We start from the raw sequence: 27,397 nt of genomic DNA, 5'->3' as shown, positions 1-27,397 counted from the left end.
GACTCGCATGGTGGGAAGTGAGTTTAGCAGAGAGGGGAGGGTCCTGAGCCCCAGAAACAAAGCCCCAGCCTGCAGCCCCAGAGCCTAGAAGAGGCGTATGGACAGTATTTAGCTGGAAACAAGTCAGGGTACTGTTTGTGAGAGACTGATTTCTCAGACACAGGATTCTTCTTAAAGGGACCGTGCAGCAAACCTCTCTCACAACCACTCACCTGGGGCTCCAGGGGACGGGTAGAGAGGAGAGGACTGGAGTAGCAGGAAGAGAGTGTAATCTAGGAGGCACAGGGAGAAACACTTTGAGGGACAGCCACCCTAACCCCTGGGCTGAGTCACTCCCCAAATCTGAAGTGAATATTTCCCCTGGAAACAGCAATACCAGCAAAGGGAAGCAGGACACCAGCCAAACAAGCTCTCCCGTGGCACTCAGAGCAGAGTCACTTAGAAGGAGGGAGCTTTTGGGACTTCAGTATGGAGTGTTAAGGTCTGAGCTGCAGTGCCCCCACCCGCACGGCTGAGGGCTTGCTGGAAGGTGGGCAGTGGCGCAACCCAGAAGTGCGGCTCTGTTGGCAAGGGCAGAAGCCGGCCAACATGCCTGAGGCCTGAGTGTGAGCTCAGTCTTGCCCGTCGGGGGCGGAGGGGACACGCAAAAGTGGTCAGGCCCAGCTTCGGGCCCACCTGCAATCTCTCCTGTGGGGGAAAGGTGGGAGCTCTGGAAAGGGAGGAGACCCCTCTCTGCTAAACAGAGCACAGGTGTGCAGCCTCACCCAGACCGTGGAACTGAGTCTTGCTGCCCAACACACGAGCCAGCTCCTTCTGCGGGGGTGGGGCAAAAGCCTGGAAACAGGCAGAGCCCCACAGCTGAGCAAAGGTGCTCACCTCCGCCTGTGGTGCCCAGGCTTGTGGCCCAGGCACAGCACATAACACCACCCGTGGGGGCTGAGGCCACGGAGGCTTGTAAACCCAGGCACGTGATCACAGCCCTTCCAGTGCAGGAGAGGCGGAAACTGCAGTGACAGCCCCAGTGGCTGGCACCGGCAATGCACATACCTGAACGCCCTAGGAAGCAGAAGCAGAGGGGGTGGCGGGCCTGCAGACAGACCACACCTAGGGAACACAGAGGCCACACCCATTGGACTCCAGAGGCCAAAACCTTCTTATACACAGACAAAATAGGAAAGCAGAGAAATGCAACACAAATGAATCAAGAGAAATCCCTGTAAAAGGAATTGAATGAGTCAGATATAACCAAATTACCAGATACAGAGTTTAGAATAACCATTGTTAGGATGCTCAAAGATCTTAGAACAACAATAGATGGTCATTACAAACACCTAAATAAAGACATAGCAAATATAAAAAAAGACATTGGAATAATAAAAAAGAATCAGTCAGACATGACAAATACAATATCAGAAATAAAGACCACAATGGAAGGAATTAAAAGTAGGATGGATGAAGCTGAGGATAGAATCAGTGAGTTGGAGGACAGGATAAATGAAGGCAAGAAAGCAAAGCAGAAAAAAGAAAAGAGACTCAAAAAGTCTGAGGAAATTCTAAGAGAGCTCTGTGACAACATAAAGAGAAATAACATCAACAAAGAACAAGGGATAGAGACTATGTTCAATCATATCATAGCTGAAAAGTTCCCTAAATTAATTCAGGAAAACATCTCACAAGTTCAAGAAGCACAGAGAACTCCATTAAAGAGAAACCCAAAGAAATCTACACCAAGACACATCATAATTAAAATACCAAAGCTAAGCGATAAAGAGAAAATATTAAAAGCTGCTAAGAAAAAAAGGCTATCACCTACAAAGGACCCCCATAAGGATGACATCTGACTTCTCAACAGAAACACTTGAGGCCAGAAGGGAATGGCAAGAAATATTCAAAGTAATGCAGAATAAGAGCCTACAACCAAGACTACTTTATCCAGCAAGGCTATCATTTAAAATTAAAAGAAAAATAAAAAGCATCCCAGACCAAAAAAAAAAAACTCAAGGAATTCACTACAATCAAACCAATGCTTCAAGAAATGTTAAGGGGTCTGTTGTAAACAGTTCAAAGGGGAAAAAGAATATAGTAAAAGAGGAATACAGCTTTAAAGAATAAAATGGCAATAAACCAACTACATATCAATAATAACCTTAAATGTAAATGGATTAAATGATCTGATCAAAAGACATAGGGTAGCTGCGTGGAAAAGAAAACAGGACCCGCCTGACCTGTGGTGGCACAGTGAATAAAGCGTCGAACTGGAAATGCTGAGGTCGCTGGTTCGAAACCCTGGCTTGCCTGATCAAGGCACATATGGGAGTTGATGCTTCCAGCTCCTCCCCCTTCTCTCTCTCCTCTTTCTCCCTCTTTGTCTCTCTCTCTCCCTCTCTCTCTCCTCTCTAAAAATGAATAAAATTAAAAAAAAAACAAAAAACAAGACCCATACATATGCTGTCTACAAGAGACACACCTTAAAACAAAAGATGCACATAGTCTGAAGGTAAAAGGATGGAAAAAAATATTTCATTCAAATATAAATGAAAAAAAAGCTGGGGTAGCAATACTTATATCAGATAAAATGGACTTTAAAACAAAGGCTATAGTTAGAGATAAAGAAGGTCACTACATAATGATAAAGGGAGCAAACCAACAGGAAGATATAACCATTATAAATATCTATGCACCTAATACAGGAGCACCTAAATATATAAAGCAGACTTTGATGGCTATAAAGGGCAAGATCAACAGCAATACTATAATAGTAGGGGATTTCAATACCCCACTAACATCACTAGATAGATCTGCAAGAAAGAAAATTAACAAAGAAACAGCAGACTTAAAGGACACACTAGATCAACAGAATTTAATAGATATCTTCAGAACCTTTCACCCTAAAGCAGCAGAATATACATTCTTTTCAAGGGCTCATGGTATATTCTCTAGGATAGACCACATGTTAGGGCACAAAAGCAGTCTCAACAAATTTAAGAAGATTGAAATCATATCAATCATTTTCTCTGATCACAATGGCATGAAACTAGAAATCAACCACAACAGAAAAACTGAAAAATACTTAAACACTTGGAAACTAAATAGCATGTTATTAAATAATGAATGCGTTAACAATGAAATCAAAGAAGAAATCAAAGAATTCCTAGAAACAAATGATAATGAGCATACATAAACTCAAAATTTATGAGACACAGCAAAAGCAGTCCTGAGAGGGAAGTTCATAGCATTATAGGCATACCTTAAAAAGCAAGAAAAAGGCCCTGGCCAGTTGGCTCAGTGGTAGAGCGTTGGCCTGGCATACAGGACTCCCAGGTTCGATTCCCAGCCGGGGCACACAGAAAAGCACCCATCTGCTTCTCCACCCCTCCCCGTCTCCTTCCTCTCTGTCTCTCTCTTCCCCTCCTGCAGCCAAGGCTCCATTGGAGCAAAGTTGGCCCGGGCACTGAGGATGGCCCCATGGCCTCTGCCTCAGGTGCTAGAATGGCACTGGTTGCAACAGAGCAATGCCCCAGATGGGCAGAGCATCGCCCCCTGGTGGGCATGCTGGGTGGACCTCAGTTGGGCGCATGCGGGAGTCTGACTGCCTCCCCATTTCCAACTTCAGAAAAATACAAAAAAAAAAAAGAAGAAAAAGCTCAAATAAACAACTTGACTATGCATCTGAAAGAACTAGAAAAAGAACAGCAAGTGAAGCCCACAGGTAGTAGAATGAAGGAAATAATAAAGATCAGAGGGGAAATAAATGACATAGAGGCAAAAGAAACAATACAGGGGATCAATGAAACCAGGAGCTGGTTCTTTGAAAAGGTAAACAAGATTGATGAACCTTTAACCAGACTCACCAAGAAAAAAAAAGAGAGGACTCAAATAAATAAAATTAGAAATGAGAGTGGAGAAATAACAACTGACACAACAGAAGTAATTAATATTGTAAGAAAATACTATGAAAAATTGTATGCCAAAAAATTAAACAACCTAGATGAAATGGACAAATTTCTTGAAACATATAATCTTCTAAAAATTAATCTGGAAGAATCAGAAAACCTAAACAGACCGATTACAACAAATGAGATTGAAACAGTTATCAAAAAACTTCCAGCCCTGGCCGGTTGGCTCAGTGGTAGAGCGTCGGCCTGGCGTGCAGAAGTCCCAGGTTCGATTCCCGGCCAGGGCACACAGGAGAGGCGCCCATCTGCTTCTCCACCCCTCCCCCTCTCCTTCCTCTCTGTCTCTCTCTTCCCCTCCTGCAGCGAGGCTTTATTGGAGCAGAGATGGTCCGGGCGCTGGGGATGGCTCCTTGGCCTCTGCCCCAGGCACTAGAGTGGCTCTGGTTGAGACAGAGCGACGCCCCGGAGGGGCAGAGCATCGCCCCCTGGTGGGTAGAGCATCGCCCCCTGGTGGGCGTGCCGGGTGGATCCCGGTCTGGCGCATGCGGGAGTCTGTCTGACTGTCTATCCCCGTTTCCAGCTTCAGAAAAATACAAAAAAAACAAAAAACTTCCAACAAAGAAAAGTCCTGGGCCTGATGGCTTCACAAGTGAATTCTACCAAATATTCAAAAAACTAACTCCTATCCTTCTCAAGCTATTTCAAAAAATTCAAGAGGAAGGAAGACTTCCAAGCTCCTTTTATGAGGCAAGCATAATTCTGATTCCAAAACCAGGCAAAGACAACACACACAAAAAAAATTATAAGCCAATATCCCCGATGAATTTAGATGCTAAAATCCTCAACAAAATATTAGCAAACTGGATACAGCAATATATGAAAAAAATCATACATCATGACCAAGTGGGATTTATTCTGGGGAGGCAAGGCTGGTACAATATTCGCAAATCAATCGGTGTGATTCATCACATAAACAAAAGGAAGGAGAAAAACCACATGATAATTTCAATAGATGCAGAAAAAGCATTTGATAAAATCCAGCCCCTATTCATGATCAAAACTCTCAACAAAGTGAGAATACAGGGAACATACCTCAACATGATAAAGGCCATCTATGACAAACCCACAGCCAACATCATACTCAATGGGCAAAAGTTAAAAGCAATCCCTTAAGATCAGGAACAAGGCAGGGGTGCCCCCTTTCACCACTCTCATTCAACATAGTTCTGGAAGTCCTAGCCACAGCAATCAGACAAAAAGAAGAAATAAAAGGCATCCAAATTGGAAAAGAAGAAGTAAAACTATCATTATTTGCAGATGATATGATATTGTATATAGAAAACCCTAAAGTTTCAGTCAAAAAACTACTGGACCTAATAAATGAATTCAGCAAGGTGGCAGGATATAAATTTAATACTCAGAAATCAGAGGCATTTTTATAAACAAACAATGAACTGTCAGAAAGAGAAATTAAGGAAACAATCCCCTTCACCATTACAACCAAAAAAATAAAGTACCTAGGAGTAAATTTAACCAAGGAGATTAAAGACTTGTACTCGGAAAATTATAAAACACTGATAAAAGAAATCAAGGAAGATACAAACAAGTGGAAGCATATACCGTGTTCATGGTTAGGAAGAATAAACATAATTAAAATGTCTATATTACCCAAAGCAATTTATAAATTCAGTGCAATACCAATTAAAATACCAATGACATACTGCAAAGATATAGAACACATATTCCAAAAATTTATATGGAACCAAAAACAAACATGAATAGCCTCAGCAATCTTGAAGAGGAAAAATAAAGTGGGAGGTATCACACTTCCTGATATCAAGTTATACTACAAGGCCATTGTACTCAAAACAGCCTGGTACTGGCATAAGAACAGGCATATAGATCAATGGAACAGAACAGATAACCCAGAAATAAACCCATACCTTTATGGACAATTGATATGTGACAAAGGAAGTAAGAGCATACAATGGAGTAAAGACAGTCTCTTTAACAAATGGTGTTGGGAAAATTGGACATCTACCTGTAAAAAAATGAAACTAGACCAACTTACACCATTCACAAAAATAAACTCAAAATGGATAAAAGACTTAAATGTGAGCCATGAAACCATAAGCATCTTAGAAGAAAACATAGGCAGTAAGCTCTCCGACATCTCTCGCAGCAATATTTGCCGATTTATCTCCACAGGCAAGTGAAATAAAAGACGGGATAAACAAATGGGATTATATTAAACTAAAAAGCTTTTGCACAGCTAAAGACAATAAAAACAGAATAAAAAGTCAAACTACACAATGGAAGAACATATTCGACAATACATCTGATAAGGGGTTAATAACCAAAATTTATAAAGAACTTGTAAAACTCAACACCAGGAAGACAAACAATCCAATCAAAAAATGGGCACAAGAAATGAATAGACACTTCTCCAAAGAGGACATACAGATGGCCAATAGGCATATGAAAAAATGCTCAACATCACTAATCATTAGAGAAATGCAAATTAAAACCACAATGAGATATCACCTCACACCAGTCAGAATGGCGCCCATCAACAAAACAACACAGAATAAGTGCTGGCGAGGATGTGGAGAAAAGGGAACCCTCCTGCACTGCTGGTGGGAATGCAGACTGGTGCAGCCACTGAGGAAAACAGTATGGAGATTCCTCAAAGAAATAAAAATCGAACTGCCTTTTGACCCAGCTATCCCACTTTTAGGAATATACCCCAAGAACACCATAGCACTGTTTCAAAAGGAGAAATGCACCCCCATGTTTATGGCAGCAATGTTCACAATAGCGAAGATCTGGAAACAGCTCAAGTGTCCATCAGTGGACGAGTGGATTAAAAAGCTTTAGTACATATATACTATGGAATACTACTCAGCCATAAGAAATGATGACATTGGATCATTTATAACAATCCAGATAAACCTTGATAACATTATACTGAGTGAAATAAGGAAATCAGAAAAAACTAAGAACTATATGATTCCATACATAGGTGGGACATAAAAATGAGACTCAGAGACATGGACAAGAGGGTGGTGGTTACGGATGGCGGGGAGGAAGGAGAGGGAGGGGATGGGGGCAGGGGATGGGCACAAAGTAAACCAAATAGAAGGTGACGGAAGACAATTTGACTTTGGGTGATGGGTATGCAACATAATCAAATGTCAAAATAACCTGGAGATGTTGTTACTGAACATATGTACCCTGATTTATCAATGTCACCCCATTAAAATTAATAATAATAAAAAAGAGAGGAAAAAAAAGAATGAATTAGGAAGATCATAAAAAAATCTATGTTTTGTAAGATTAAAAGATCAGCCATAAAAAAACAAAACAAGGAAATCTTGCAAGTTTCAACAACACAGGACTTTCAGGACTTCATGCTAGGTGAAATAAATCAGACAGAGAAAGACAAATACTTTAGGATCTTACTTATCTATGAAATCTATAAATAAAAAGTAAACAAAAAACCAAGCTCATCGATACAGAGAACAGACTGGTAATTTATCAGAGGCCAGGAAGGGTGGGGGTTGGGGGAAAAATGAGTGAAGGGAGTCAAAGGATAAATAAATCCTGGGAATGTAATACACACTACGATGACTATAGTTAATAATACTGTATGGTCTGTGTAAGAGTGGCAAAATAGTAGATCCTAAAATTTCTCATCTCAAGAAAAAATGTGTAACTATGTGTGGTGATGAATCTTTTTTTTTTTAAGTGAGAGGCAGGAGGCAGGGAGGCAGAGACAGACTCCCACATGCACCCTGACTGGGATCCACCCAGCAAGCCACCTATAGGGCAATGCTCTGCCCATCCGGGGCCACTGCTCCATTGCTCAGCAACGGAGCTATTTCAGCGCCTGAGGTGAGGTCATGAAGCCATCCTCAGTGCCTGGTGCCAAAATGCTCGAATAATTTAAGCTAGTGGTAGTCAATCTGGTCCCTACCGCCCACTAGTGGGCATTCCAGCTTTCATGGTGGGTGGTAGCGGAGCAACCAAAGTATAAATAAAAAGATATATTTAACTATAGTAAGTTGTTTTATGAAGATTTATTCTGCCAAACTTAGAAAAAATCTGAAATAAAGTACTTGGTAAGTAATTATTATTATATGCTTTAACTTGCTGTAACTCTGCTTTATAAATTTTATAAAGTAAAGTTACTTCCCTACTTTATAAGTCACTATTACTGTGGAACCAGTGGGCAGTTAGAAAATTTTACTACTAACAGAGATACAAAAGTGGGTGGTAGGTATAAAAAGGTTGACTACCCCTGATTTAAGCCATGGCAACGGGATGGGAAGAAAGAGAGATAGAGAGAAGGGGGAGGGGTGGAACAGGGGTGGAGAAGCAGATGGTTGCTTCTCCTGTGTGCCCTGACCAAGAATGAAACCCAGGACTTTCTGGTGATGAATCTTAACTAGACCTATTGTGGTGATAATTTTATAATGTATACAAATATCGAATCATTATGTTCTACCTCTAAAATGAATACAATGCTATATGTCAATTACATCACACTTTTAAAAAAGGATTTAAAAACAGGCAACACCACCAACAAAAAGGTGATATTCCATCCCTGAAAAGCCAAATCCCAGGCCTGAATTTCCTACTAACCAATAAAAGGTTCACACTTTAGTCACCAGCCTGACTTGTAACCTTAGTACCATGACCTACAACGTGAGGCATCCACCATACACAAAGCACAACGCCATCTGTTTGACAGCACAGCTCCCAGAGGATGAGACACGCCCGTCTTTCTGTGCAGAGGAAGAACCGCAGATTTTTTTGGACTGAAGAGAAAACCCTATCTGAGCAGGACACGTAAGCGACTCTTCTTTCTCCCACAAACTTCCACGGAAAGTTAACCAGGTGGCTGCTCCAGGGAAACTGAACGTCCCTTGCCCAGTCAACAAGACACGATTCATTTATTCTCTCAGTTATTCACTCAGTGATCATTGTTGAAAACCTGGCTGGTTAAGGTTTAGAGTGATGAGCCTAACAAGCCATGTCCCCACTCTCATGGAGCTGACATGCCCCAGGTCCTGCACATCCGCTCTGCCGCCACCACCAGCAGCAACCACAAAGACAGACTCACATTTACAGTTCAAGTGGTCATGAGGGCCACAAAAGGCAAACAAAGTTCAGTGAGTAGACCAAGACTGATGAGTGCATGTGCATGCACATGACTGTACACACAAGAGTTACAGGAAGACTGTGACTGGGTGGCATTTGAGAAAGACTTGGAAGTGGCCAGGGTGTGACCGAGCAGGTATGTTGAGGCTGAGCATTCCCCACCTTGGGAATGGGACACGCAAAGGCCCTGTCTGCATGTCCCCTTGACTTGTTGAGGAAACAAGGAGCTCAGTGTAGCTGGAGGAGACAGAGAAGGGGGGAGTTCAGAGATAAAAATGGGTAAGATTACAGAGGCCTTGAACACCACAGGCAGGGCCTTGGAGCCCCTGGTTTAGAGACCAGTACTCGGGCCAGACAGGTACTAACCTGCCACGCCACAACACACAGCATCCCTTCTAACAGCCCTTGCTCATGAACAGTCTTTCCCTGTATTTCTAAGCCAACGAAAGTATCTGTATTTTCTCGTAAAGCTTCTTTTTTTCCTTTTTTCTAAGGGGGGGGGGATATCAATTAATTGGTATGGTGGAGATCCAAGAATGTGGTCTCCCAAGAGGCCAATAAATGACACAGTTGCTAAACTGTGCTCGAGAAAACACGATGTTCCTTCCCGTGTTTCCTGAAAAGAACCCCAGCGGCCTGCGCCAGTGCTCTGGAGTCTGGAGGACAGGAGGTAAGGAGAGCAGCTGGAAGCGAATGCCCAGGACAGTCCGACGCGGAGATGTCCCTGGCCAAGCCAGACAGCTCATAAAGCTCCAGCATTCCTGTCCAGTCCTCCCAGAGACGACAGTGAGGAACTGCCCAGAGGAAGTGCACTCCCCCCAGCTGGAAGTCTAGCTCTGGGCCTTGTTATGTGAACACACATAAATCCCATGTTTTTCACAGATGTTGGTTTATGTGGCTTAAGAAAAAGGAATTAAATGTTTTACACATAAGACATTCAATATGAAGAACTGAAAATGAAAATACTGTTGACATATATAATATATATACACATATATACATATATATACATATGTGTGTGTGTATATATATACTATATATATAAATGTTTATATATATAGTAACAATACAGCTAGAGCAGTAATTTTCAACCTTTGTTTCTCACGCACTCATAAACTAATTACTAAAGAAAAAGGGACCCTGACCTCTTCTTCCTTAGCAACTAATTTATTTGTGCCATAAGATGAAAATGGTTGTATTTAGTCAGGGGCACTGACCTTAGTAATTAGTGTGTGTTTGTGCCATGAAAAAAAAAAGGTTGAAAATCACTGAGCTAGAGTAATTGTGCATTAGGTTGCCTGGGCAGTCCTGGTTCACTACTATTATTCTAGGGAAAGTATTAATATGTCCCCTTTCTTTTTTTTTTAAATGAGAGGAGGGGAGATAGACAGACTCCCACATGTACCCCTGAATGGGATCCACCCACAACCACTGTCTGGGGCCAATACTCAGACCAACTAAGCTAACCTTAGCACCTGAGGCTGATGCTTGAACCAACCAAGCCACTGGCTGCAGGACAAGAAGAGGGAGAGAAGGGGGTGAGGGAGGGGGAGAGAAGCAGGTGGGTTGCTTTTCCTGTGAGCCCTGACTGGGAATCAAAACCAGGATGTCCATACCCTAAGTCTGTGATAGCAATCTTTTTATAAAAACCACCCACTTTTGCAGAGTTGGTCAACTTGGTCCCTCCCACCCACTAGTGGGTGTTCCAGCTTTCATGGTGGGCCAATCGCGGCACCATTTGGTTGCTCTGCTACCCTCCACCATGAAAGCTGGAACACCCACTAGTGGGCGGGAGGGACCAGGTTGACCAGCACTGCAAAAGTGGGCAGTTTTTATAAAAAGATTTGCCATCATGGCCCTAGGTCAATGCTCTATCCACTGAGCAAAGCAGCCAGGGCCAATAGGTCCCCTTTCTATGTCAAAACTGTACTGCATTGGATAATAAATTATATGATCACCTTATCTATGGCCTATGTTCAAAGGGGTAGAGTAATAAAAGTCCTGGCATCCTCACTTTTAATTAAAATTATGTTGCTTTGCAAAAGATTTTAATTAAAGGAATTTTCAATTAAAAGAACTTGAAGGCCAGAAAAGATGAACATCAAAATGAGGAATAAGGAAAAGGGTAAGTATAAATATTTGAAATAAAACTTAAGACTATACTTTCAGGGATCATTTCTATAGTTTGAAATAAAACCTGTCCAAAGTTTCATTTTAAAAAGAATGATAAAAACAATCTTTAAAAACCAAATACAGATTTCTTTAGCATCAGGGTCTGTTTTGAACATCTAAATTATTAATCAGTATTTGTAGAAGGCCTCTTATGTGGGGTTAGCCATTGCATTAGGTGCCAGGGATAAGAACATAAAATACACAGTTCTTTTTTTTTTTTTTTTGTATTTTTCCAAAGTTAGAAGTGGAGAAGCAGTCAGACAGACTCCCACATGTGCCTGACTGGAATTCACCCAGCAAGCCTACCAGGGGGGTGATGCTCTGCCCATCTGGAGTGTTGCTTCATTGCAGCTGGAACCATTCAGTGCCTGAGGCGGAGGCCATGGAGCTGTCCTCAACGCCCAGGACAACTTTGCTCCAACAGAGCCTTGGCTGTGGGAGGGGAAGAGAGAGATAGAAAGGAAGGAGAGGGGGAGGAGTGTAGAAGCAGATGGGCGCTTCACCTGTGTGCCCTGGCCGGGAATCGAACCTGGGACTTTCACATGCTGGGCTGACGCTCTACCGCTGAGCCAACTGGCCAGGGCTCACAGTTCTTTTTTAAAATGTGCTTATAAAAGAAAAAGAACTCATAGACACAGACCACAGCAATGGTGATTACCAGAGGAAAAGGGGGTGGGGGTAGTAGAAGAAGGCAAATGGGGGGATAAATGGTGATGGAAGGAGATTTGACTCGGGCTGGTGAACTCGCATCATATACAGATGATGTGTCACAGAATTGTACCCCTGAAATCTATAGCATTTTATTAACCAATGTCACCCCATAAATTCAATAAATTTTTTACAAAGTTAAGAATTAAGAAATAAAAGGTGTCTATAATCAGCAAGAAGAGGCATTCACCTACACAGATAAATGGCACACACGTTGCTGTGCAGTTTCAGAAATGCCATGACTGCGGTCAATGGCGGGCGCTGACGGAAGACCCACGAGGCAGGAGAGGGCGGGGCCAGGAGGGGATCAGAGATGCCCGCAGGAGGGTTTCTGGGGAAAAGATGAGGGTTGAGTGAGAGGAGATGGCAGGTGATGACAGGAGGGGAAAGGAGGCATTCTAAACCAAGAGAACTGCATGGGCAAATGCTAAGGGTATGAACACACTTTTGGCTAGTGCGAGTCACTCAGAATGTCCAGAGCAAGCCGACGAGGACAGCAGGTGTGGCCAGAGAGGTATTCAGAGACCAGACACTGGGACGACACACAACCGTGGATGACTCCGAACTCTCTCTAGATACGAGGAGCCACTGAACAGTTTTGAGGTACCGGGCACACTAGAGTCTGTATCGTAGAAGGGCCCCTCTGACCCTGTGAGGGATGTGAGCATGGCCAGAACAGAGGGAGAAAGATCAGTCAGGAAGCCAATGGTCTAATTTAGTTTAAGAAGAAAAAAAAAAAGAAAAAAATTTTCTTAAAAGAGAGGAGCTGCAGGAGACAGCAGGGTAGGCAGTTTTGGAAAAGAGGCCTGAACTGAGTCAAGAGTCCTTTACACAGCAGTTCGGCAGTGGAACTGTGGGAGGCATGGCGTGCCAGGAGAAAGGACAGTGACAAGGACCAGCTCTGCAGGACGCCGGGGTGCTGGAGCGGGCAATGGTGGGTGAACTCTTCAGGGAGGTAGAAGAGAAACCATGGAAGAGAGAGAGGGGTTCGGCTTCAAAGAGAACAGAAGACAGCCTCAGGAACAGTGCCCGTCAGACGTGGCAGCCGGTCTCCGGCTGGGCCATTCTGGTTTCAGCAGAGTGGCGGGAGGTGGCCGCCAACCCTCAGAGGGTGAAGGACCAACCTGGAGATGAGGGGGTACAGACTGCAGGCGTGAACTCGTTTTTCTCCCCAAGAGGGCTGGCCATGCACACGAGGAGAGGACGGGAGCAGCGAACAGGGGTACAGGGGTTTGTTATTGTTTCTGCTTTTAAATCAGGAGAGACATACACAGATTTATACACGCTTTTATTTTATTTTTTTTAATGTGATGGAGAAGGTGACAATTTAGGAAACAGAAGAATCAAAGTAAGTTCCTACAGAGGTGAGAGGACAGGTTGGAGCCCAACCCTGGTCAGGGTACCCACCTCAACTGAGGCAGGGAGGAGGGCGTGGCCGGGAAGGCCAATGAGTTTGGGGGTCAGAAGACAGGAAACTGATGTTTGCATTTACGGCCCCGGTTTCCTCTGTAAAATCATTACTGAAAATAAAGTTGAGAGTGATGAACAAGGTGCCTTAAGGTAGCGCTAAAAGGTTTAATTTCACCTCGCTCTTGTGGAAAGCACAAAGTCACTAATGACATGCTGAAGAAGATGGGAACACGGTGGCCTAGCCCACAGGGTGGAGGAGAACTATCCCTGAGCTCTTCAGCGCCCCCGGGGGGGGGGTGGGAGGGGGATAAAGACAAATGGCAACGTTGAATGGCCCAGGAGGTGCAACAGGTAGCAAACGGAACCCGGGCAGAGCTGCTGGAGGAGATCAGAAAGGTAAAGGCAGGCACACTGCTCATCAACTCACGCTTCTCAGCTCCAAATTTAACCTTCCTGCCCGCTCTGTGAGAAAAAACTCTGGGCCCTTTGAACGCTTGGCCTTTGTCTCTGGCCCACTGCAAGGCTCTGGCACAAGCAAGTGCTGGGCCTGGGAGACCCTGTGGGAGGAGAAGGTTTGGTGTGGGTGCAGTCACTGGGCAGGCTCGAGCAGGCTGCTGTGGCCATGGCTCCCTGGTGCTCCTGCCCCCCCTTGAACAGTCCTGTATGGAGCAGAGTGCCCTCAGAGACACCATCCCCTCCCCCATGGACGGCTTTCCCTCCCAGCACGCTTCAGAGAGCAAGTGTCCCACAAGTGTGGCCGACACAGCACTGAGCCACAGCTGTGGTCAGGCTCCCAGACCGGGGCAGGGTCCTCCACTCTGGTGCTCCCTCGGGGCGGCTCCTCAGCACCTGCTTCTTGGTGCCTATTCCATTCTGCAACAGTCCTCCTAACTTTTCACTACTCAGCCCTTCACTGTTCTGACCCCCTGCTGTGGTCAGTACTTTTCATAGGGAACAGTCTCTTTTCAAAGTGCCGTATGGTTCCCCTCTTCTGATTGGACACAGACCGAGGCAGGGGTCAGTAGAGAAAAGAAAACCCAGGAGATGGGCAGAGCGGCAGACTACAGAGGCGAGAGGACCTTTTGGAAGACTTTTCACAGGATTTTAAGGCATAACATTCAGAAGCCACAACAGGAGAGGTAGACAAATGACAAATGATTTGGGCCCAAGAGCCTTTGGCCAATAGAGGTTCTTGAGTGACAAGAGCCGCAGAGTCAACAGTAATCTCAGGGAGAAAGCTAGGTGTTAATTCAGGCGCTCTATGCAATGCTTTGAAAGACAGTGCAGAAATACGACCACCGCGGCTCCAGAACGTAAGACTGGGCGGGCGGCTTGCGGGGCAGAGAGCACAGGACAGAAGCCAACGTGTCTGGGAACTAGCTGTCCCAGCCCGTGCCATCAGGGCTGACTGCTGGCTGTCCAGTAAGCTGGACACAATGGGGAATGATCAAAAACAAAAACAAAAAACGGCTCATGCATACCATAAACACTCTCTGTAACTCAAAACATAAATGTGCTCACATGTGCCAATCTTGTGACGCCAGGCCAAGGCCTGCCCCCAGTCTCGGAACCCCTCATGGCAGCATGCACTCTGTCTCACAAGAACCACACATACCCTTCGCGACCACTTCCCATCTTTACACTGGAGGGAGACGCTGACCGCAGGCCCCGCCCAGCCCGCGGGACTCCCACCCACTCCCACCCACCCCCACCCCACCCCCCCCCCGCAACATATAGCGTCACCCTGCCAGGACCTGGACTACAGCACAGCTGACGACGCTGATCTTTATCAAGTCTGTCTAAAGCTGAGTTTTCACAGAAACAAAGCTCAGTCTTTTCCGCCTTTGACCACTTCATTCACTCTCCATATAAACCACATGGTTAAAAGAACGACAAGAGGCCACACAGGTTTGGGCACAGACGCAACAAACAGCACAGGCCCCCAGGAGCAGACCACTCGGCCAGTGGGGTGGGCATGGCGGGGCTGACAGTGTCCCTTAGCATTAGGAGATGGGTTCCGCAGCACAGGGAGAACGCGGATCGGTCAGTTATCCAAGCCAGCAAAGAGGGGGCCAATGAAGAGAGCTTTGACTGGACAGGTGACAAGACCGAGTGGGCTCTGAGGAGCAGGCAGGGACAGGGGAGGGGAAGTACTACCTATAAGCCGGCGTCAGGTTCCCAAATGGAGAACGAGAGCAAGGACATTTTTCTCCCCTGTGTGCCTTCTAGTCCCTTCCTGCAGCCCCCTAACGCCTGTGCCTTTTCCTTCTGTTCTGTGTCTGAGAATAGAAACTACGGCTGCAAGGAACATGGGGAAAGAACCGTAAGAGGTCCGGAGCGGAGTCTGGAGCCCAAGACTTCCTCCTGCTTTCCTCTCTCTCACTCACATCTCTCCTTCATCTGAGTTGTTCTGCCCTGGGGCCGGGGACCAAATGCATTTCCCTTCCCATTCTCAGTCTCTCTCATCCTTTCTCCCATTTCCCATGGGGTAATTAGAGAGGAGAGGCTGCTCACAGTGGCCACACAGAAGCTCACCCACCAGAAGTATCTGTACTTTCAAGAGATGAGCAGCGTGCCATGGGGCGAGGTCTACCCCACCCACAACGTCCTCACTAGTTCCCTTCTTGCGTTGTGCAATCCAGGGGACCCCATTTCTGCCCCCATGGGACAGATGGAATCCAGCTCAATTCCACCAGGTTCCTCAGTGGGGAGTCCCCTCTGATGGGGAAGTCTCCCCCTCCCTCACCACTCTGCATCATAGGCTCAATGGTGTCACAGGTAGTCACAGCCGCGTCTGCGTGCACCGTCACTGACTGAGCAAGTCCCATGGTTAGCCGATGTGTTCCAGGCCCTGTGGTTGTCCGGCATCGTCCTGTTGAATCCTCACTGGTATAGCGGCATTTTTACTATGACCCTTCCCATTTCACAGAGAAAGTACAAGCTCTAGATCAGGGGTCAGGAAACTTTTTGGCTGAGAGAGCCATGAACGCCACATATTTTAAAATGTAATTCCGTGAGAGCCATACAACGACCCGTGTACGTTACGCATTATCCAATAAAAATTTGGTGTTGTCTCGGAGGACAGCTGTGATTGGCTCCAGCCACCCGCAACCATGAACGTGAGCAGTAGGAAATGAATGGATTGTAATACATGAGAATGTTTTAGATTTTTAATGTTATTATTATTTTTATTAAAGATTTGTCTGTGAGCCAGATACAGCCATCAAAAGAGCCACATCTGACTCGCAAGCCATAGGTTCCTGACCCCTGCTCTAGGGACTGAGTACGATGCTCAAGGTCACACAGCACGTGTAGCAGAGCCAGGATTTGAATCTGGGTAATGGGACCTCGAAGGCCGAGCTCTCAACTTCTAGACCACACTGCCCCTTCCCACAAGGTCGAGGTTCAAGCAGAATCCGCATAAATTTAGAACTTCCTTACCGATCCACACAGCAGCGTCAATGACTCCATCCCCCTAACAATCACCCTCGTCCCTGCGCCAAGGAAAAATTAGTTTAAGGCATTCACCTAATTCTTCTAACGTGACATTGATCCGCCTAAGCAATCTACTGGAAACGAGGTGACAGAGACAATATGCTGTCTCTCAGGACACCGGGTCCGGCCTGGGGCTTTTCACAGCCCTGCCACTTGGGCAGACACTCTGCCTTCCATAATGAAGAGGGGGGCCAGCGAAGGGAGGACTGTGGGGGGGCAGGAAGAGGAGAGACCCCCACAGCCGCCTGTCAGAAAGGTGAGTGGGCCGGCCTTACCTTTCTGGTGCACTTCTTGACAGTGTTGATCAATTCCTGCATCACCAGGTCCACACTCTTCAAGGAAGGCCCTTTCAGCTTCACAATCTGCTTTTTGACAATTGCTTCAAACGCCATGTCTGGGGTGAACAGCCCCGTCCTGCACGTCAGAAAGGGAGCAGCGTGTCAGAGATTCTTTTTATAAAAAATGACATCCAAGATTCATTTGACAATATTTTCATTGACCCTTATCATGGGCAATACCAATATCCCATAATAAGTTCTGTGCTGCAGGTGAGTAACACTGCCTGAGAACCGTTCCCGACAGGGCTACATGGCACATGGTCTGGACCTCTGATTGGCTGCGACAAGGAGGAAGGGACCATAGAAATGGTGTGCTGAATTCACATTCCTGGATCTAAGGCGTCCCTAAGGCAGTCATCCCTTGTCCTCCGTGGGGCAGGAAGCGGTCCTCGTGTTTGAGTGCAGAGACAGCTAACAGTACCGGGGAGCGGGGTTAGAGTGAGCTCGGCGGGTCCCGGGCTGAGGTCCCGGGCGCTGGAGGAGAGAGAAGGCCATTCATAGAACTCCCTCGGGACCCAGGATGCCAAAATGGTAGATTCACAACAATAACGAACACCAACCACAAGAACAACTGACCTTTTCACCTGGCTAGAATTAATTCGAGTTGGTGGCATAACCATGCTTTCCCTGTGCTGCGTGGGAGTTCAGAAAAGCTGATGTGTGTGTGTGTGTGTGTGTGTGTGTGTGTGTTTTACACAGGGGGCGGGGGGATTACTCACACTGAAACAAAGTGTCCATGGAGACAAGTAACAGGGAGAGGAGCCCTGGATCCTGCCCATTGGCCATGCCCAGGGCCGGCAGCTCAGGGCGTTGGCATTTGACACACACCCCTTCTGAGACCCTCCTCCCATCCTCTTCTCACCTCTCCTCACTTGGCTTCTCTTCCTTCAACAATCAATTCAATGGTGTCTCTTTGGGGAAGTTTTTTGAACATGTACTTCCCATAACCAGCTTGACTCTCCATCCCTCCTAATTGTTGACTTCCTGCCCTCTGCTCACCTAGTGACCACATGAGGTCAGAGCTGTGAGCTCTTCACCTCGGACACAGAATAACATCCATGCCGTCTAATGTGAGAATATTCCCCATCCGACCCTATTGTTCCTGTTCTCTCCCTCCTCCCTTGCATGCACCCCATGTTTCAGCTATCCTGAACCATCTGCCTTTCCACGAACATCCTCACACGGATATTTCGTGTCTCTGCCTTCATCTGTGATGTTCCCTCCGGCACCCCAATTTCAGCCCGTCCACATCCACCTGTGCTCCGAAGCCCAGCTCAAAAGACTGTTTCCTACCGCGCCTGCCCCAGTCCTGCGGCCACCAAAGGGCCTTCCCCTTCTGCACCCGAGCATCCTATTCTCATGGCAGTGACCCGAGCACACGGTTAGTCCCATCAGTACACTGACTGGTAGGAAGTGTCCCTGTTGCATTTACCTGTGTTTGTCCCACAAGGGCAGTCTCCCTCCCTTGTTCGTCAGTGGTCCTCAGTGTTGGCAGGACAAAGAAAGGACCAGCAGGTCCTCGGTGGGCAGGGAAGGTTTCTATCACTCAAATATCGAACGGACACTACTGGAAACATTTTTCAGACATGCAAATTAGGGCCTAAACAATCATGCCATTAGCATGTCTTATGTACAGGACGTACTAACCACCACCACCTTATAGGCGAATTAACTCCAGAATAATCACCACCACCAATCTCTCCTGTCGGTAGGCACAGAAATCAGAACTCCATGGCACCAAACAGCAAAGCGTTGGCGGTTAGTCAACAAAAATGTGTCTGGTAAGGAGTTTTAAAAGCCAAGTAAAGTACTGTACTTGGCTAAGTAAAAATACTTTGTGACCCAAAACTGATAGACGCGTTCAAACACTAGCTCTGCCCAGCTAGAGAGCGAGTCATCGTTCTAGAGCAGACAGAGGGAGAGGGACAGGAACTACCAGGGAACTCAGGGAGCCTGAGGCTGGTGAGAGACACTGGTTTTGGTTATCAGCGTTTTCTCCCTTCCACTTGGCGAACTCACACACCGTATTGTCTGAGACTTGTAGAGATTGTCTCAATGTTAAAATGATAGTGAATTCAAATGTCATAATGCCTTTGAGAACTCATCCATCCTGCTCACACTCATGCTCACAGTCAAGCGTTGCCCTCTCCGGTTCTGTTCCCAAAGGAGTCTCCATGTGGCCCTGTGCACGTAGGGCACATGCACACACACAGCACACTCTGCTGCCAGCAGACGGGGACACGGGCTTCATACTGGATAACCCAGGAACTAGGAACCCAAGGCACCATCACCCGAATGCAGGACACCCCCAGCTAACATATACTCCATTCTGTTTAGCCTTCTTTACAGAAGCTCAAGAACCGTGGGTTTTAAATTCCTTTTTTTCCTATCACGGTTCTTTAAAGTAAATGCATATAATATCACTTTATGTAAGTTTTAAGTTCAGGCACAAGGGCCACTCCCAGCCTCAGGTCCTCTGCTCCCAGGTCCACATTCCCAACTCTGGTCAACAAGCGGGACCCCTGCTCCGGAACACCGCACGTCACACCTCTGCCTGTGCGTCCACACCGCTCCTTCCACCCCAGGCCCTGAGTTTTATCCTCCGGCCCCAACACGCTCCATCCTCCTGCATCTTACTGCACTGTCCCTACCCTGTCCACACACACACACACACACACACACACACACACACACATGTACTCGCACACATACACTCACACGCACATGTATGTCATGCACACACACGTATGCACACAGCCCACCTTTGCCAGTTGAAAACTCAAAAGCTACCATGTACTTCATTAGTCTTTCCCAGGCTTGCTGCACCAATCCGGCCACAATTAACCAGCCCTGTCTCCATGTCAGTAATGACGACTATGGGCATGCCAGGCCTCCCTCCCCAAGACAGACAGCTTAAAGAACAAGGGTGCCCGGCCGCGCCAGCATGGTGCTGCGCACACACGAGCATTTCTGTTTCTCTAACTGAACAAGGCCGAGGGTGATGACGCAGGGAATTGCCACTGAACCCAAACTAAGGTTTCCACCTCCTCCTCCACCCACATCAGACAGCGAAAGGACAACTCTGCTCGCCATTCGTAAACGTCCAACAGCTCTTAGTAGCCCAGACCGGGGCCAAGGAAAATGTGAACCACTTGCCTGATCCCATGTATGTTTTTGATTGCGTAGCTTATTTCTCTCCGCAATTCTTTCTCATTGAACTCCATCTGCAGATGCAAAATGAACCACAGTTACGACACTCTATTCTGCTGAATAACATTATCATCAAATATTAAAGAATGAGAATCCCCTGACTCCATCATTAATAAATGGATGCTCATGTCTCCCCTAACTCAAACTCAGATGGTCAAAACATCTGTTTACATGAGGTTCAAGGAGACAGGGAAGGTTTGGGGTTCCTGGGCGTTTTACTGAAGCGAGGCAGATTTTGACTCCTTTTCAGACAGGAGTGCGATGTGTAAAGGATGCCTTCCAAACCTAAGTCTGGCCATTTGTTTGAAATCTACGATTCTGCATTCAAACGCAGACAAATGCATACATAAGAGGGTCACTGGACATGCAACAGCGGGCCAGCAGTAACGATATAAGTAATGGCTGCCTTTTCCGCCTGGCCATATAACCACCAGAATTCCCAGTCTCTTTATAAGAGGAAATCAATCATGTTGTACCCATCCAACCCAGGACAGACTGCTGTGTGAACACTTCCCAGGAGTCCTAGACACTGGCAGTGTATCTGGAAGCAGGACCACAGTGTCAGGGAGCTTAGACCTGGAAAGGTGTCTGGAGAGCACGTGCTTCGGCCCCCGGCTCCCTGGCTGTGGTCTCTCCAGCCTTGCTGTCATCGTTTCTTCTGCACTCCAGGCTGCACAACAAGGAACTGCTGTGTCCCCTGCCCCCACCCCGGGGGCTTCACGGAGCCATCTTCACCGGTCCACCCCTTCTGTCTGGAATTATCTCTCTCCCTCCTCTCCTCCTGCTCAACGACTGCTCTTCCTTCCACACCCGCTCGGCAGCCGGGCTCCCTGACACCCTGGGCAGGGACTCGTGTCCATGGGCTGTGTTTCCATAGCACGTTGTGCTGAAGTTTATCACTGCCCTAGCACATTTTAATGCAACTTTCTGTTTACCCATCTGCCTCCCACACCCAGACACGAGCACCCGCCTCTGTAGGGGCGGCATGCGACCGGGTCCCTACGCTGCTGCGCCGCTGCCTGGGCACCTCAGGCAAAGCGAGATCCATGCTCACACACAAGCTTGCCTTCCCTCGGTGTCCCTCATCTGACAGGCGCTAACGTCTGCTCAGCTGTGGGAGGCATCTTGAATATTCTCATTCTCGTGTTCCCCATATTCAGTCTGAGCCCTGTAGGCCCTGTGTCTAGAGTCACAAATCCTCCATAAGTGGGCACTTCCTCCTCTGAGCTCCCTGCACACCCCTTTCCCCTCTTCCAATCAGCCCCACACAGGCCGTGGGTGCCTCACCTGCCACGCACGCAGGTGCTCACTGTGGGGCCTGGTCCTGGGCCACTGTCTTGAACACCCCTCTTCCCCCAGATCTTCACGGGCCGTTCTGGCCATGTTCTCAGTGTTCCCTACTCAGAGAGCCCCTGCCTGGACATCCCTTTCTCTCCCTGCCCCCCCCATTACAATACATAATACTACTGAAGATCTTCTTTTTTTTTTTTTTTTTTCATTTTTCCAAAGCTGGAAACAGGGAGACAGTCAGACTCCCGCATGTGCCCAGTCGGGATCCGCCCGGCATGCCCACCACCGGGAGATGCTCTGCCCCTCTGGGGCTTTGCTCTGTTGCATCCAGAGCCACTCTAGCACCTGAGGCAGAGGCCACAGAGCCATCCTCAGCGCCCGGGCCATCTTTGCTCCAATGGAGCCTCGGCTGCGGGAGGGGAAGAGAGAGACAGACAGGAAAGAGAGGGGGAGGGGTGGAGAAGCAGATGGGCGCCTCTCCTGTGTGCCCTGGCCGGGAATCGAACCCGGGACTCCTGCACGCCAGGCCGACGCTCTACCACTGAGCTAACCGGCCAGGGCCTGGAGATCTTCTTACTGCATCTAGTTGTTCATTTCCTGTCCCTCCCCACCAGGCAGTGTCTCAGTTCTGATCAATGGCACCTACAGCACAGAGGTGATGCTCAAGAAATACTTCTTAAATTAATTAGACAACTAATCAACACCATAGGAACTCAATTCGTGTTTGTTGAGATCATCTGAAGTGCCATCGGATCTCACTGAATAAAATCAGAACCATCAGTAAAAAAATACTTCTCTCCTAAATGTCACTGCCGGAGTATGAAGGCTTTCGTGGAAAGAACGACCTTTGTCCCATACCATGTTATGAAGAGCTATGTGGAACAGACTATGGGAAGGCAGTGAAACGTGAGGTGGGGGCAGCGTTTGGTACAAACCTTGACTATCTCAAAAGGAAAGCGTTCATGGAAGATACGATTGATTTTCGCGCCCCCGGAGAGCTCCAGGGTGTCCACCTGGTCCCCAGAGCCTTCGATTCTCTTCTCAAAGTCCACAGCAAACTGCTGGACCATCCTGGGTCATGAGAGAGACAGGGTTGCATGTTAGCGTGGCCGAGCTTTGCGCAGCTCGTGTTACTGGGCTGCAGCGGTCCCTGGGAACTGTTTCCTGGGGTTCTTAGTGTCACCTACTGGCAGAACTGACACTGCACTTTGCTCAGCACTCGAAATGTAATTATCCTGAATACATGTTACTAAGATTTATTTGAGGCATCTAATTAAAATATATATTCTAAATACCTGTGCCATTAAATGCATTCTGTGCATTTAGCTGCATTTAAAGAAACACTGGGATTAAAGTTAAGCCACAAAATGTTCTGTAGAATACAGTCCAATGAGCCACGGCTCCTATGACATCACATGCATCTGGCAAGGCAACCACTCCAGCTAAACCCCTTCCTGATCAACTGTCTCCCCCACCCCCAGCGTCAGAGACGCCACCACATACATTTGTGACCCTCCATGCCCCCCCCCCGCTCCTCTACAACTAGCTCTAGCCTTGCTTCTCAATGACTCCCCACAATTAGATAATAGAATGAAAACTCCTTCACCCCGGATTCTCTCCACATCCGCACCTGCCTTCCACACCAGCCACAGAAGCAGTGCCCCACCTATACCTCATCTCTGTGCTTTTTCCTTTCTGCCCAGATCACCCTCCCCCCAGCCCCTGGCATCCCTGGCGGAATAATCTTCCTCTGTCCTTCAAGACTCAACTCAAGGATTACTTTTTCCAGGAAACATTCGGTGATCCATGAGCCGCAGTCCCACCCCCACACCCCTCGCTGCCACCAGGATGAAATGTCCCCTCCGCTTCAGTGGTAAGCACACTTTCAGCAGAACCCCTGGCAGAGCGAGTCACCACATGCATCCGCCAGTCCCTCTCCCGAGAGCAGGGCCATGAGTTTCACTTCTTTCCCACTGCTCAACACGTGCAGGGACTCAGGAAGTTCAGAGAAGGAAGAAGCCATTTGAAGGTGGTTGCTAAGAAACAACCAAGAAATAGACTAGGGGAGAAAAGAACCACATGCGTGTGCAATGACTACATTTCAAAACTCTTAATTTTGACCTATGGGAAGTACTGTACTTTCAAATCCAAACTAAAGCTATCTAAAATGGGCAGCATCTTTTATCAAAATCATGGATAAATTAAAAGTGACTGCAAATGCATGGGCTGGAAACTCGAGAATATAATTGGATGCAGCTACAGCTACACTCATGCATGTGGTTAGTGTCCACCTAATGTTTAAACACCTGGAAGGGTATGTAGAGGACACAAGCGCTGAATGCTGAGAAGTCTTACAGAATGTCCCTATGGCCCCTCTGTCCCTGTTCCGACACTGCAGCCTCCTGGCACACGAGAACACATGGCATGGAAGTCCACGCAGTTGTCGCCGGCCTCTCTCACCTGACAAACTCCTCCCTTCCTTCAGGGTCTCATGCAAGCTCACTTTCTCTGTGAACTTACACCCTTCCCCCAGGTAACTGCTTCCTCTTCCTACTCTGGGCTCCCTTCACAGCTTATACTTACTTACCAGAGACATAGCATTTATCAGATTAACTTCTCACACACATTTCCTCTGCTCTACTGCTGCCTCTATGGAAGGCCAGACACCTCATTCACTATTGGATCCCCACTAGGTAGCACAGTTCCAGATCCGAATAAAACACACAGAGATGACAGGCAGACAACACCAAACCTAGACTCAACCAGCCCTACAAACAACACACCCAAACACACAGACATAATGAGAAGACAGAGAAGTGCAATCCAAATGAAACCACAAGAGAAATCTCCAGAAAAGGAACTGAGTGATATGGAAATAACCAAACTGCCAGATACAGAGTTTAGAATAATGATTGTTAGGATGCTTAGGGATCTTAGAACAACAATGGATGGTCATTACAAACACCTAAATAAAGAGATAGTAAGTATAAAAAAGGACACTGAAATATTAAAAAAGAATCAGTTGGAGGTGACAAATACAATATCAGAAATGAAGACCACAATGGAAGGAATTAAAAGCAGAATGGATGAAGCTGAGGATCGAATCAGTGAGTTGGGGGACAAGACGAACAAACGCACAAAAGCAGAGCAGAAAAAAGAAAAGAGACTCAAAAAGTCTGAGGAAACTATGAGAGAGCTCTGTGACAACATGAAGAGAAATAACATCCGCATCATAGGGGTTCCTGAAGAAGAAGAGAAAGAACAAGGGATAGAAACTTTATTCAATCAAATCATAGCTGAAAACTTCCCTAAATTGATGCAAGGAAGAGTCTCACCAGTTCAAGAAGCACAGAGAACTCCATTAAAGAGAAACCCCAAAAGACCTACACCAAGACACATCATAATTAAAATACCAAAGCTAAGCAATAAAGAGAAAATAATAATAAAAGCTGCTAGAGAAAAGAAGGCTATCACCTACAAAGGAGCCCCCATAAGGATGACATCTGACTTCTCAACAGAAACACTTGAGGCCAGAAGAGAATGGCAAGAAATATTCAAAGTAATGCAGAACAAGAGCCTACAACCAAGACTACTTTATCCAGCAAGGCTATCATTTAAAATTGAAGGAGAAATAAAAATCTTCCCAGACAAAAAAAAAAAAAAAAAAAAACTCAAGGAATTCATTACAACCAAACCAATGCTGCAGGAAATGTTAAGGGGCCTGTTGCAAACAGATCAAAGTGGGAAAAGAATAGAGCAAAAGAGGAATACAGCTTTAAAGAATTAAAATGGCAATAAACAACTACATATCAATAATAACCGTAAATGTAAATGGATTAAATGATCCAATCAAAAGACATAGGGTAGCTGCTTGGATAAGAAAACAGGACCCGAACATATGCTGTCTACAAGAGACACACCTTAAAACAAAAGATGCACATAGATTGAAGGTAAAAGGATGGAATAAAATATTTCACGCAAAGGGAAATGAAAAAAAAGCTGGGGTAGCAATACTTATATCAGACAAAATGAACTTTAAAACAAAGACTATAGTAAGAGATAAAGAAGGTCACTACATATGATAAAGGGAGCAATCCAACAGAAAGATATAACCATCATAAATATCTACACACCTAATATAAGAGCACCTAAATATATAAAGCAGACTTTGATGGATATAAAGGGCGAGATCAACAGCAATACTATAATAGTAGATTTCAATACCCCAGTAACATCACTAGATAGATCCTCAAGAAAGAAAATTAACAAAGAAACAGCAGACTTAAAGGACACACTAGATCAATTTGATTTAATAGATATCTTTAGAACCTTTTAACCTAAGGCAGCAGAATATACATTCTTTTCAAGTGCTCATGGTAAATTCTCTAAGATAGACTACATGTTAGGACACAAAAACAGTCTCAACAAATTTAAGAAGATTGAAATCATATCAAGCATTTTCTCTGATCACAATGGCATGAAACTAGAAATCAACCACAACAGAAAAATAGTCAAACACATGGAAACTAAATAGCATGTTATTAAATAACAAATGAGTTAACAATTAAATCAAAGAAGAAATAAAAAAATTCCTAGAAACAAATGATAATGAGCAAACAACAACTCAAAATTTATGAAACACAGCAAAAGCAGTCCTGGGAAGGAAGTTCATAGCACTACAGGCATTCCTTAAGAAGCTTGAAAAAGCTCAAATAAACAACCTAACCCTTCATCTAAAAGAACTAGAAAAAGAACAGAAAGTAAAGCCCAGAGGTAGTAGAAGGAAGGAAATAATAAAGATCAGAGTGGAAATAAAAGACATAGAAGCTAAAGAAACAATATGGAGGATCAATGAAACCAAGAGCTGGTTCTTTGAAAGGGTAAACAAAATTGATGAACCTTTAACAAGACTCACCAAGAAAAGAAGAGAGAGGACTCAAATAAATAAAATTAGAAATGAGAGTAGAGAAATAACAACCAACACAACAGAAATACAAAATATTGTAAGAAAATACTGTGAAGAACTGTATGCCAAAAAATTAAACAACCTAGGTGAAATGGACAAATTCCTTGAAACATATAATCTTCCAAAAATTAATCTGGAAGAATCAGAAAACCTAAACAGACCTATTACAACAAATGAGATTGAAACAGTTATCAAAAAGCTCCCAAAAAACAAAACTCCTGGGCCTGATGGCTTCACTGGTGAATTCTACCAAACACTGAAAGAAGAACTAACTCCTATACTTCTCAAGCTATTTCAAAAAGTTCAGGAGGAGGAACACTTCCAAGTTCCTTTTATGAGGCGAGCATAATTCTGATTCCAAAACCAGGCAAAGACAACACAAAGAAAATTATAGGCCAATATCCCTGATGAGTTTAGATGCTAAAATCCTCAACAAAATATTAGCAAACCAGATCCAGCAATACATGAAAAAAATTATACACCATGATCAAGTGGGATTTATTCTGGGGAGGGAAGGATGGTACAACATTCGTAAATAAATTAATGTGATTCACCACATAAACAAAAGGAAGGAGAAAAACCACATGATAATTTCAATAGATGCAGAAAAAGCATTTGATAAAATCCAGCACCTATTCATGATCAAAACTCTCAGCAAAGTGGGAATACAGGGAACATACCTCAACATGATAACGGCCATCTATGACAAACCCATAGCCAACATTATAATTAATGGACAAAAATTAAAA

At 45.7% G+C, this 27,397-nt stretch overlaps 1 protein-coding gene across 4 annotated transcripts in view; it reads right to left on the bottom strand.

Moving 5' to 3' along the window:
* DNM3 (dynamin 3) overlaps positions 1 to 27,397 on the bottom strand; it is a 433,678-nt gene that overhangs the window by 276,141 nt on the left and 130,140 nt on the right. For all 4 annotated transcript variants that reach the window (XM_066261164.1, XM_066261161.1, XM_066261163.1 and 1 more), the window contains exons 8-10: positions 22,618 to 22,753; positions 20,339 to 20,406; positions 17,120 to 17,258 (exon numbers count right to left, since the gene is read on the bottom strand). In XM_066261164.1, coding sequence (XP_066117261.1) covers positions 17,120 to 17,258; positions 20,339 to 20,406; positions 22,618 to 22,753 — 343 coding nt within the window. The remainder of the gene's footprint in view (positions 1 to 17,119; positions 17,259 to 20,338; positions 20,407 to 22,617; positions 22,754 to 27,397) is intronic.

Source organism: Saccopteryx bilineata, chromosome 2 (genome assembly GCF_036850765.1).
Source record: "Saccopteryx bilineata isolate mSacBil1 chromosome 2, mSacBil1_pri_phased_curated, whole genome shotgun sequence".
Lineage (NCBI taxonomy): Eukaryota > Metazoa > Chordata > Mammalia > Chiroptera > Emballonuridae > Saccopteryx > Saccopteryx bilineata.
This window is presented reverse-complemented; position numbering and strand designations above follow the sequence as displayed.